This window comes from Camelus ferus, chromosome 7 (genome assembly GCF_009834535.1).
Source record: "Camelus ferus isolate YT-003-E chromosome 7, BCGSAC_Cfer_1.0, whole genome shotgun sequence".
NCBI classification, from domain to species: Eukaryota; Metazoa; Chordata; class Mammalia; order Artiodactyla; family Camelidae; genus Camelus; species Camelus ferus.
Genome location: NC_045702.1, coordinates 52,880,580 through 52,894,668, shown reverse-complemented (window position 1 = coordinate 52,894,668; position 14,089 = coordinate 52,880,580). Strand labels below are relative to the sequence as shown.

The 14,089-nt window shown below is 40.4% G+C and overlaps 1 protein-coding gene across 6 annotated transcripts in view; it reads right to left on the bottom strand.

Moving 5' to 3' along the window:
- The window catches only part of DGKB (diacylglycerol kinase beta), a 588,496-nt gene that overhangs the window by 434,327 nt on the left and 140,080 nt on the right, over positions 1-14,089 (bottom strand). For all 6 annotated transcript variants that reach the window (XM_032483924.1, XM_032483922.1, XM_032483923.1 and 3 more), the window contains 2 exons: positions 13,562-13,715; positions 726-866 (listed from right to left, as the gene is read on the bottom strand). In XM_032483924.1, coding sequence (XP_032339815.1) covers positions 726-866; positions 13,562-13,715 — 295 coding nt within the window. The remainder of the gene's footprint in view (positions 1-725; positions 867-13,561; positions 13,716-14,089) is intronic.

The following is a 14,089-nucleotide window of genomic DNA, read 5'->3' as shown; positions in this document are numbered from 1 at the left end:
TGCTTAGAGTAAAGGTTTGATGTTCTTGCCTTGCAATGAGTACAGTTTGCCACCAGAGGGGGCACTGTCACTGTATTTTATAAAAGAGCAATTATTTCCTTTCAACTAGATAGAAATTCTCTGACACGCCTGCTATATGGTAGAAGAAACAAAGCTTTTGTTTAATTATTTATAATATTCAGAGTCTAATTGCTTATAATATTCAGAGTCAAATCCTAGAATTGAAACTCTCATGTTTGGCTAAAATTTAAGAAATTATTTGCCCCTAGTAAAGAAAATTGGTGATGAAGATTTCAAGGAAGATTTCCAGAGAGAGGCTCAAGTTAAGTGCGTAGGGGGAACCTCTTTTCTGACTAACAGGAAGATCCCTTCACATATTAGAAATAAATGTTTTTTTTTCCCCAAAACAACTCAAAGGATAGCTTTCAATATCAGCTTGTTATCAAACTGGGTAAGATCTTTAAAATGTCATTTGACAATCATGCTCGAGAAATACTCAGTAATGAGTGGTACTTCATCAACAATAGCCTAAAATTGATAGATTCTTAATATCTTGTAATGGTCTGATTCTCAGTTGGAGGGATTTATTATTATTATCATTAACCAAGGTCACTTTATTTAATAAAAATTTAGACAACCACAGTAGATGCGATTTTAAGTTTGTCCATTCCCAGTCCCTTCCCCCACCCAACCGTGATAAATAAACTAAATGAAGAAGCACATACACTCCAGTTTATCCTCAGGTCTTCCTCTTTCAAGGAGAGACAGGTAACAGACAATGTCCTTCAGATGGATCACTTCTGGGGAACACGTATTTGCCGGAGAAGTGCGGGGAGGCGTGATGGCACCTTTACTCATTCTCAGACCTGGAAAAAAAAATATTTGTCTTTATAGTCTTAAAAATATTCATAGTGTTCTCAAACAAAAAAAAACAACAAAGAAAATAGAGAGAGACTGCCTAGAGCATGTAGCAAGCTGTACATCTTCTTAGACATAAAATAGCCAAATTCTCTGGTCTCCAGCACAGCAGAGACCGACATTCTATGGCTTCTGTAAGTAATGGGGAGCTCTTTGGGATCCGTGGACACGGGGACTGCTCTGCCTACCCACCGGAGGGTGTCCGGTCAGGCTTCTATTGCCCAGGCTGAGCTGGCAGACAGATTTCAAAGTGTGAGGAACTAGTTTCCTATTCCCCTTTCTCTGCTTTACACACTGACAGCTATAAGTCAGCTGGGGAGATTGATAACCGGTCTTCCACAAAAATCTAAAGGACTGTGAGTCTGTCACAATAAGATTTTTATGTTGATAATCAGGAATCATTCATACCTAAAAGCATGTATTTATGTCAAATATTTGCCAGCCTCATGAATAACACATCCTTTTTGCCATCAAGGAATTCACCCATAAGAGAGAAAGGAAACGTAAACAAAAATCCAGATAAATATGACAGGTTTAATGAGGGAGGTAACAATATAAACTGCTGTTTGGTTTTAATATGGTCCACACACCTTGTTTCTGACAACCACTCACTGCACCTACTCTAGGACAAAGGTAGAGAACTCGAGTGCCCGTTCACAGCAGCGGATGACTGCAGATTACCTGGCCGATGACAGTTACACTGAAACTCTTTCACAATAGTTAGTTCCATCTTACAGAGAAGCCTCGGAAACCAGATCATACATATCTGAGAAGGTCTGCAGGTAAATCCCAATTATTCTTTGAGGTACACTTGGCCCTATAAAAGGAGTTTGGGTGAGATGGCTCATGGGCTGAATGACTATTAGAATCCCAGTCAACCAGGAGTTACTGGAAGGGAGAGAATGATCTTAGGCAAACACAGTTCTACCAGCCTATCATTCACCAGCACCCCTCCGCCTGGCCACGTCTTTCTCTAGTCTTTTTCCTATGACGATAACTGACTGAACACCTGTCCTCTCCTTCAGCCACCTCAAGATATCCAGGTACAAAAATGTAATGCATTACGAAAAGTCCTAAGTTAATTAATTTAATAGTCACAATGCTACTGCTAATAACATGTGCCGTTTATCGAGTGCATAATCTGTGGCAGGAACCGTACTGGGCACTTTAACATGTATCACCTGACTTAATTCTCCCAGTAACCCTGTGCTGCAGACTGCACTAGTCCCATTTTACAGACGAGAAATAGACTTGGTGAGATGAATTTCCCAGAGTTCCATAACTAGCAAATGCATCCTCTTTAGTCTACACTGACGACTTACAGACTATTTTTATTCAAGGCTAATAGTAAGAAAAAGTAAGAAAAAACAATTTACATCTTGATCCAACACAAATACACACACACACACACACACACCAGTAAGTATCATGACGGATCCAATATTTTCTATGTTAACCTATTCATCCTCTTCATTCTTAAAATTCTGTCAAAGACCCCCTAAATTGAATTTATTACCCACTAATGGGTCACAATCCACAGTATGAAAAACACTGCTTTATATCCTTCCTTCATTTCTTTACCAAAATCTTACTTATTTCAAATACGTCATGTTTCATACTAATCCTACTTCTATTTGTAGTTATTGAACAAGATATATATGTATTATAAATTGATTTCCCTCCTTACCAGAAGTGTCACTGTATATCTGATTCAAAAGGACAAGGGTAATTTTTATAAACCAAAGGCAGAGCATTGAAGGCAATCTTGAGCTTTAAAAAAAAAACCCACCTGACTAATCCCCACTAACCAACTAAAGCCCAGCCAGCTGCAGGAGTAAGCAGTCCCAGCTTATGACAAAAGGCGTTCTGGCGTTGACCCCTGACATGACTATAACTTCCAGCCTTGGAGAGCACCGCGCTTGAATTACGGCTGCATAAACTATGACCTAACTCATCCTGCCTGGTGAGCTAATCCTCTCTTCTGCGCTCCCCCTGATGGCACTGAAATGATGTCATCAGCTCGATTTAACTTTCTCGCACAGAAACTCAGCCCCAAACAAAAAAAGAATAAAAAGTGCACGCCATCACGTTCATTAGGAAGCACGTCGGAGGTACTATACACGTCCACGTATCAATGTTCACTTATCTATGATCCTCCGCATTTATAAAACGAAGGCGGATGGAATTTCATTATCAGCTTTTGGAATGCTAAATATAGATCATTGGAGAATGTGGGTCTCACATGATTTTCTGTTTGCCTTCCCTGTACGTAACGTGTATACTGAACGTGAACACAAACAGATTTAAATGTGACGCTCCTTTTTGGAAGAAACATGTTACTGGACTAAATTTATTTTTGTTTGACAAAATGAGTGGACTATTTCCCATTTTCTGTTCATGACATGTTGTAAACGGAAAGCTGTACCATGCATTTAGTTGTGCCACAGTTTTACATTGAAAAGAAGAAAGGGTGGGCACAGGTGACAACACACAATGGAGAACTCACTGCCTTTTCCTCAGTCCAGTTTCAGCCAAATTTGGGAGGGAAAATATATACTTTTTGCAATGATTTACAGGGTGCATCAAATTAAAAAAGCATCCAAAAACCCTTTTCACGATTACTTCACAACAACAAAAAAGTTATAGAGCTGGACTTTACTAAATGTTGAGGTAGTGAAGTGAAGAAGCTCACAGGTTTGTTCCTGTTCCTAATGCCCATCCCTGGACCAGTCCACTGTCTGCTCCACAGCAAAAGATGTTCATGTATTTTCACTTACTATTTTGAAAGCAGGCCCTGGGGCCTCAATCTGTCTTCATAGACGTTATTTTTTACACCCTACTCTACCCTTTAGGATTCTCTTTCCTGCCCCTCAGTCTGGCTGTAGGTCGTTCCCCCTACTTATCTCCCTCTGGGGAAGTTCACAGCCCCCGCGAAAAGCCCTTTTCCTTTTAAGCCGTTTGTGCTTGTGGGTCTGCAGAGCACAAAGCAGGCCACGCAACGGCCAGCAGGCCGCAGCAAGCCTCGTCTCCGGGCCGCCGCTCCTCGGCGAGCTGAGGTGGGAAACGGACCCCAGCGCTCCTCATGAGCAGTAACAGCCTCTGAAGAAGAGGCTCCGAAGTCGACGTCCCTTTAGCAAAGGCCGTCTCAACCCATCCATCCAATCCTCAGTGAAACCCTCTTCAGTGTTAGAAGTGTACATGAAGCTAGGTCAAACGCACTCTTTCTTTTGCCTCAAAAGGTCAGTATTCAGCTCAGAAATTCATGTGATTGACACGCAATATGCAGGTTCTCTGACTTGCCCGAGGTTAACTGTTTCCTCTGACTATCACCCCACAAAAGTGAGGCAAGTGTCTGTGCATATACACACACCATTTCTGTCCACACACCCAGAGACACGTATAATATATACTACGATGGACAACAAAGTACAAAACAAAGTGAAAAATAGGCACTGTAATTAGTCTGTTCTATTAGAAATAATTATCTTATACTTTGACACCATGTTTCTGTTTTTACGATGATTTCATATATATATATAAACATTGTTCTTTTCAAAGCTTTAACCACAAAAATAGTAGGCGTTAGTCAAATGGAATATTGCCTACTACTATTATATTCTTCAAACACATGATTTTCATTACATTGAAATGAAACCATTTCTTTAAACCATACCCTAAAAAGTTTTGTTCTAATAGACACTTTAAATTGCAGTGTCAAGGTTCAATTATTAGCAAGTAAGTTTTAGGTACATCTTCAATTGTCGCCTCTGCTCCAGTTTATTTTCCAACACCTGCATTCCAGATAATGAAAATGGCAGGATTATCTCCACAGTTTCCCCTTTATCTAGTAAAAAGAAATTTTCAAAACTAGTAACATGAATTACATTTCTAAATTTGTAAGGCAATAAAACACTGTGGCAATCTGGCTCCTCCACTTTTTCTTCAGGTTTAGCATGCAGAAACTTATCAGGCTCGTGAAGCAATTTGTCACACAGTGTAATCACGTCTCATACTTCCAATGTCCGTATTAGTGGTCGCGATGAGTAGAATAATCAAGAGTAACAACAGTTATTTAATATTATCATACATTTCATGATATTTAGACTTAGCCTTTCAACTACGCTTGTCGTAGGATAGTATTATTATTTTTTTAATTTTTTATACTTGGACAAAATGGCAGCAAGATGGGACAGACTGGGTTATAAATCGATACAAAATTTAAAATAGATGGTGATTCCTCATAAAGCGAGGACAGGCAATGGGAAACAGTCCCTGACAAGAGACTGGAGGCAGCAAAATCCCTCTAAGGGAATGACGTGGGTTTCATCTTTTTGGACGTCGGCAGAAATACCCAAACAAGCAATTATAAGGAACAGGGCGGGAAGCGGGTCTTTGGGGGTGATGTTCTAAGAGCAGAACCAGCTCCGTGAAGGAGCAAGTATAGGAACACTCCTGACTGGGTCCCAGCAGCACTCTCGCCCGGGGGCTTATCTGATCCTGCGACTTAATCTCGGAGGGCAGAGGGTGCAATGTCAGAGAGCAAAGTAAACTACTGACGGTCATGGAGCAATTCCGGGAGGCAGCAGCTGAGGACAGGCCAGCAAACGCCAAACTTGGGGCTCTTTTCAAAAGCAATAAAAACAAGAGCTGTCCCTATCAGTCCTGTCCAGTAGAATATTCTGCAATGAAATGTTCTATTTATGCATTGTTCAATACAGTAGTATTAAGTTGCTGAGCATGTGAAATGTGCCCCCTGTGAATGAAGAACTGATTTTTTGTTTTCACTGAATCTTAATCAATTTACCAAAATGCAGATGACTGTCTCCAGGTAGAGAACTGAGAGGTGGTTGAATCGCTCTCGGTTCCTTGAATAGACCTAAGCATGGGTATAAAACCACAGCATATGGAAAGAAGTCATGCTACCAAAACTTCTGTATTTGTCACATTTAAAAATAAATTCCAATACTACTTCTTAAATTTTACTATGCCCTTGGAGAATGTATGACACCTCAGGGAAAAAAAGACATTGAATTTGACCTTTATCCTGTGTTTTCAACCTAAAACACAGGATACTTGTGACGTACCTAATACATTACACGACTCAGTCCCACAACACCCAGTAAGATAGATGTAATTATCTCCACTTTACAGTGAGCGAACAGAGGCAAAGACAAGTAGTGCGTTCAAAAGGCAGCTCCAAGTGGGATTTTATGCTCTAAGTAGAATTCTGTGAGGCTAAGGAAGGAAAAATAAATCAGAGGAATCTGTCTCCTGCCTCTCAATAATGACCTTTTGGTTTTAAGAGTCTGGTTTTCAAGACTCTTGAGAATACACACATTGATTATTTCATAAACCTTTGAAAGGAAATTAGAAATCCTAGCCATGGCTGAGAGCTCTAAACTTCCATTCCGATCAGATCAGTCCTTGGGCCATCCGTTAGAATACATGTTTGTGAGAAGCGTGTGTACGTGCCGAATAATTAGAAACGCGAATTTGGAACTCTGGAGGCATAAGAAATAGAACAGCTGATATAAATAGATGCTAATTGGCCAAAGGATAGAAATTCTTTTGTTTCTGGAGCATTTATATGTAAGGTGCACAGACTATAGTAGTAGTAAGTATATCCACATTAATAAATGTACAAATAAATTTTAAATGCCTACTGTGCACCAAGGATCTTCCCACCTCATAGCCTTATTAGACCCAACAGACCTGTGAAGCTACTTTACACAACACACACGTGTGTGCGCAAACACACACACATTTTTAGTATCCTTAAGACAGTTCTGATAAGAGTAATAGTTTCTTCTCAGCACAATTAATGAAGCATGTCTTTCGGCAAGAACATTCAGTCAGGTCATTTGGCAAAAGAACATTTTCCCCAAGGTTTAAGTACCTCCTTCTCAACGTATGATTTTCTATTCTTAACTTGGTCAACTTCCTGAGGGGCAAAAAGGTATTGTTTCTCCTTTTCTGTCTAAAAAAAAAGAACTTGTGGTGTAACTCTCTGGTTGTCGAGAAAACCTAAAAAGAGCTAAATACCATTATTGATAGACTAACTTCACAGCACAAATCAATTAACTACTGCCACATCAAATGGGCACTGAGAGAGGACCAAAGATAAAGTACCCTGACTTTTTCAGACAGTTTTTATTATTCTCAGTCTTACATATCTTCTGCCCTTTTTCACACCTTCAGCCTCCTCTGCCTTCATAAGAGCCTCCACACAACTGACATCATGATAATTTTCTGGCTTACATCCTTATAATGACTCTCCAATTCCTTTCGGATACAATTTAAAACAGCATGGCGGACAACACTCTTCCCCACGGGGTCCTGCCTGCCCGTCTGTCTCTTCTCGGCTGTTCCCCTCCAGTCATTTCACCTGCCCCAACCGAGCGGAGGCACGGCACAGACCCAGCCTCTCGCACTCCCAGTCAGTCCACGTCCCTGCAGCTCCCTCTCACCCCGCCAGGACCGCTCCCCCCGCCCCACCTCCAGGCTGTGACCCCATGCTTCCAGGGTCTGCTCTGGGACCATCAAAAATGACCTCCTTATGACCCTGATCCCAGGGTCAGTCAGGCATGAGAAACTTGAGACTTTCAGTCATCTTCAGCCCCCACCTGCACCTTCTATCTGATTCATCTTTGCCAACAGCACTCATTACCAGTCAACATGCCACAATTTTTTACTTGTGTGGTAGTCTTTCTTTCCCCACTAGAACGTAAATGACTGAGGGGGAAGCAGCTCTGTTTTGCTCACTGATGTACTCCTGGGATTTCAATAGTACCTGGAACACTGTAAGTGATCAATAAATGTTTTTGAATGAATAAATACTGAATGGCTTATAGTTTGTGCACTGTCCTTCGATGGGAGATGATTGTAATGTCTAAATAGACATCTGCATGTTGCTTTCTCTTCTTGGAACTCCCTTCCACTCCACTCCCACCTGCATTTGCCCCTACCTCGACTTAATCTAGATAATTTCAATTTATGGTTAAAATCTCAGTCAGATGCTCTTGATAAACAGAGCACAGCACCTACTTTATTCTCATATAACTGATCGCCTAACTGTCTGTTTTTCTCCTTGGCTCTAAAGGATCCTCAGCTTTCTTGTGGAATTCCTGGCACACAGTGTGTTTAAAAAAATGAATGGCCGGGTGCATGGATTAATAAAATAATAAAATGAAGAATTAAATGACACAACTGGTCAACTCACTACACGATCTGGTTAAGGAGTGCTATGAAAATCTTCTCTTTGTACCCAATAAAGCAGCTAATAAGAAAGAACAACAAAAACTCTTATACTGACCTATGGCTAATAAACAGATGTTTATTATTACAGAGTCAATGTTTTAGACACGGGGGAGCCCAACAGGCATATACAGTATGAGCGTCTGAACCAGCTAATAAATCATATTCCATTCTCTTCTAATTGTCATATTCTTAGAGAAAGTCATTGTTATTAATAACTGCTGTTAATTGCTATCTTATACAAAAAATTAAAAAAAATTTAGCTGAAGAGGGTTGAGTCCAGGAGTTTCTGTGCGGCCACTGTCATAGGTGGGAGTTGGGGGGGGGGTGTACCAGCTGCCCTACAAGAGGAAGATGGTGTGACTTTTACAAGGATGCTAGGGATGCTCCCCAGATGCACTCTCTAGGTATCCCATCGGACCGACGATTGCCTTCCTAGCATGGAACACAGCCCGTGCTACTGAATTAGAGTGAAGCATGAGCTGAGGCTTGGAGGAGATGGGTTGTGCTGTGAAATAGGCAGGGGAAACACCATGCAGAAAAGCAAAGTCCTGAGCGAGGAGAAAGAAGCCAGGTTTTAAGTCACAGCAAACAGTCGGATGTGCAAAGGGCATGGGTGCATGGGGCAAAGAGGCAGAGAATTAGAGAGAATGAGGACGGCAAGCAGACTCCCTATCCTACATGGCATGTGTCTAATGCTGCGGAACTCAGATTTTATCATCTTCTTAATAGAGATGCTTTTGAGGCTCTGAAGTCTCACTAAGGGCACTTCAGGAGGGGGTGTCTCCAGAGGCAGGGGAAGGCAGAGTCACAAAGACCTCCTGCACTTCTTCCCTGCACCTCCCCCCAAAGCAAAGCAACACTGCTTTAATCGGATTTATATATCAAGGATTTAAGCTTACTTGGAAAATTAAAGTTTAAAAACCCTTCTGCAAGGTGCCTATGAAAGCCAGAACTTGGGAACTCAGGACTAACATAACCAGGCTTTTGTGATGGCAGCAGCATTTCGCAGATGGGAAGTCAGGGCAAGGCTGGGAGCCGTGCTAACCGACAGTCTAGGACACAAACAGTGAAGACTCAAACCGACACTGGCAGAATGTTTGAGAAAAAGTTGCAAAGAGTGACAGAGAGCGCTTTGTAATTAACTAAATATGAGGAGTGAGGCAGTGAAAGGGAGGAAGAGGCTACAACTTAAGGGTTGGGAAATTAATAGATACTTGGGTTCCATTTACCAGAAGAGAAGATAGGAACAGAGGCAGGTTTGGGTAGAATATAATTATTTGACTTTCAGATGCATTTAGCTTGATGCCTTATGGAACACTCAGATGAAGAGCTCCATCTGGAATAGAGTTAATATGTATTCTCTGTGAGTTGCTGAAACAGTTTTGGGTTGTGTGGGAAATAATTGAGGCATTTTATGTTAAGACAGTGCTTATTTTTTTTGGTATGATACGAAAAAAATGTCATCTGTTGAAAGTGAGGGGAAAGATAGGAAGACACGAAAGGAGGTTTGAAAAGTTTAACCTAGCGGATCTAAGAGGCAGTATGAAGAAAAAATACTTTACAGAATAGTTTTTTTTAAAAGCTGAAGAAGGGTTAAAGCTGTGTTAATAGTGGGTGTTAGCAATCTACAGTGGCGACAATCTGCATATTTATGAGATCTCTCCCTGTTCAAATTGTAGGGACTGAAATATAGGATCATAATATTGATTCATGGTTCAGGGTTTGTGAGCCACTTACAGAAAAAAAAAAGTTCCAAATGATTGAACAATTCTATAAAGATAATAATTTAAGTGTTAGATTCTAGGGATGAAGGTAAGATCAGAAATTGGCCATTGGACTAGCAAAGAGGTGAACAATTAGGGATCTGGGAGGTACAATGAACCAGGAGAGGTTGTAAGAAAGCTGGGAAGATGGTACATTGGAGATAAATTCAAACATTAGAAGTCCAACATGGGAGAAGCAGAATTAATCATCTTATATTTAAATAGGTGACAAGAGACACTTAACTGCAACAAATGTTCCAAACAATATATCATCCACCACAGGAAGTGCCAGATGGATCATTAGATTTTACAAATTCAACAAAACACAGCTACCTACACACACAACCTTTGTAACTATTTATAATTATTTAAAAATATTTTATTCTATAAAAACTAAACGCTTTACTTTTACCAAATACTTTATTATTTTTCATTAATTAGAAAAAAATAGTTTTTTCTTTCAAAAAGTTTTTCCTTTTATTGAGAAACCCTCACTGCTCAGCTGATATGCAGGATCAAGACTGGCTACCATATATTCCTGATGGCACTGTGGCCATGAAATACGGTGAGCTCTCAGACAGGCTACACAAAGCAGACTACAGCACCTCTTTATTCAGAAATGATTTGTGACTTTTCAACCATGCATACATCGTGTGTAGATAGATTACTGTAAAGCAAGTTTCTAGGAATAAAAATATACTGATTTTTTTCAGTTTCTGAGTCAAGGCCTTGAAAAATTTTATTATTGTCCTGTGGTCCTTATTCCCCAGGAAAAAAAAAGAAACAAACAAACAAAACAAAATAAAACAAAACAAAAAACTATCAAAGGTAGTTCTGAAAAGTCCACAGGATTAGAAACAGTCTTAACAGAGGACGTATTGTCCTTTTACGTTTTAAAATATGGAGGTCAGAATCTGAAGAGGCCTCACTCACAGTTTAATTTCTTGTTGCTACATGAGGGTTACATCTTGCAAGCCCATTCTGCAATTCCTTTCAAGTAGGTCTTGGCAGGATATGTGATTGTCCCATTTAGGTACAAGCTGTTATTTATCCTTTCTTCCTTCCTTCCTTTCTTCTTTCCCTCCTTCCTTCCTTCCTTTCTTTTCTTCACTTTGAAACCTGCTTTGATTTCTACCCTTTGTAAAACAGGCATCTTCCATGTAGTACCTACTGTATGCTAGCTGAAGAAAGGGGGGTTTGAGATGTGAACTTCTTGCTAAACTACCTAAGTCATTAAACTTGTTCTCTTTCCTCCAAGTCTGACACAATTACTCAGAGAGAGAATATGTCAAAAAATATTCCTGCTCTTTCTTTCTCAAAACCCAAGGACAGTATTGCTTCATGTAAGTTTAAATAAGGGACAATTTTGCTACTTCTAAGGAATGCAGAATCTATTTCTAGCATGAAACAGAGAACACAGAAGTTTTCATTTCTAGATCCAAGTAAGAAACTGTCCCATTTTAAACTGTTCAGTCCAGAACACTGCTCAGCTCTGAAGCCACCCTGTAGGACAGACGGAACGGGACTCACCCGGACAAGAACAGCCGGTGTGGGGCGTCCTCTCAACTCATGTTGAAAGGGGGATTCCTTAAGGAACTAAAATACTGTATCAGTAGCTAAAGGTTATAAACAAAATAATTGTTCTATATTTTGCAGGGACCAAGATAGAGCATATGGAAGGTGTATATCTGCTTTAGAAAGCTTGGAGCAACATGTGATTGTTGTAGGAGAAACACTCCATGAACAGAAGGAGAAGTGGAACAACAGTGTGGACTCTTTATCAGACTGCCCAAGTGTTGCTCATGGCTCAACCACCTATTTCTTTTTTTTTTTTTTCTATTTTTTTTTTTAAATTGAAGTGCAGTCGATTTACGATGTTGCGTTAATTTCTGGTGTACAGCATCGTGATTCAGTTATATATATCACCTATTTGTTAATGATATGTTTTCAACTTTTTATGTATCAGAGGGCCAGTTGTTAAAATTTTCATCATCTCTTTACCCACATTTTGATATTCTCCTTTGTGATGTTACGGCTGGAAGTCGCTAGACCAGCGGCTCCGCTGGGATCCTTAAGCCCCTTGCAGGGGATCTGTAAACTCAAAATGGTATCAATGACACTTCTAAAGTATCATTTGCTTTTCACTCTCATTCTCTCCTGAGTGTACCGTGGAGTTCTCAAGAGGCTACATAACATATGATCTGACACCACAGAAGCAGACACGGCTACTCAGCTGTCTTCTATGAAGTTGGATGTTAAAGAATTTGCAGCACTGTAAAACAATGCCAGTCTTCTCACTGTTTTTTATTTTTTAAAACAGTCATTTTTCATAAAGATGTGATTTTTGATAACATCCCATGCGTTGACTGTTATTTTTAGAATGTTTCACCTTTGATATCACAGATATAAACAAAAGCACTCTGGGGTCCTCAATAATTTTCAAGAGCCTCAAAGAGTCCTGAGATCAAAGAGTGTGAGAAGCACTGCCGTGCATGACATTTCTCCATAGCCAGACAGAAACACATTGGGGTCACTGGAGAGACATGGGAAGGAAGGAGGGAGAAGGGACTGGTTCCTGCTGGTCGACCTGCACCTACTAGTAGATCTTTCCAGGCTTCCATCCTTGCAGCACCCGCTTCCAGTAGCAACAGGCTCTCCTCTCCAGCTCACTGCCACACCGAGAAGGCACAGTGAGCTCCCGCCATATGGTCCTGCACACCATGGTGACGCTGCTAAGAGGTCTGACTTCTAGGGCTGCAGGCTCCCCCTGGAGCTCCTGAGCTGCCAACACCTGCCAGGAAGCATTGCCTCCACAGGAGTCCTGAGGTGAGCTCTACCAGGCAACATCCTGCTCAAACTCTGTCTCCCAGCTCCAACAGGTGTTTCCTCCAGGCTTCTGGGTTTTGATTACTCCAGCTTGGAGGAGGTAAGTGCTTCCTGTGGTTCTATCTCTGCAAACCTCTGTATTCACCTCTGCCTTTTCAATTCTCCAACTCTGTTTAACCAGTTTCCCAGTTCACATGCCCTAAAGTTACACAGCGAGATTCCTGCTTCCCTGATTGCATGGAGAGTGATACAGTCAGCAACAGGTAGTGATGCATTAGACCTGTCTGCAAAGCTACACACAGTAAGAGAACCAACCATCTCTATGAGGACAGAAATTTAATTAAGTATCTAAGAGAAAAAAAACCCAAAAAACTCTGTTCTGAGCTTACAAATCTCAAAATATGAAAGTATACTGGGAATCTGCACAGATAATACTAAATATTACGTTTTCTAGACATAACTGCCTTGTGACTACATATAGATTATATATGTGTCATTTAAAAGAGTGCTTTCCCATATTTGACAGAAGTACCTCCAAAAATTATGACCCAAACACAGACCTCAAAGACACTGAATGACAAGTAATGAATGGTGATAAAGTATATTTCCTCTCATTTAGCTATTATTATATTGGAGATATTTTAAATACTTCACATAATCTTAGTATGAAAGCATAAATCCTGCAACAAACATAATTTTTAAGCAAATCATCTCTCTCTTAGAGAGAACGTGATACTGGCTTTTCCCTTTCAGGTTTGTGCAATACACACATTTTTGAAGTACGTAATTAAACTTACCACCTGACAGGAGAGCGGGCTTACTTTTTACCATTGGACTAGAATGAGGAAACTTGTTGCTAAAAGACATGAAGAGGTGGGCTGTGAAGTCATCAGGCAGCTCGGCCTCCAGGAATGTCTTCATAAATAACTTGAAACCTTCAAAATCTATTGTCTGAAAAAAAAAATTTTAAACATGTATTTTAAGACTCAGCCAATGTTAAGGTTTTGCGCTATGTTCAAACTCAGTAGTAGTAGAAATGATCTCAAACATTCTTAAACTCAGGTCTACAAAAGGAAGTTACTATTTGAGAAACACACTGGGCAGTCCTAGGCTGACACTAGAAATTAGATTTGTATGTCTTAGCCACAGTAATGGAGCAGGAAAAGCAAGAGTTTTCCAGCCACATATTTCTATTTCCACAGTACCTGTGTGGCCTTAAAAACGTTACTCTCTGAAACTTAATTTCCTTCTCTGTAAACTGGGCATAATATTTCCAATCCCTTGGAACTGTTGCGATGATTAAATCCGACAACCACGTGAAGACG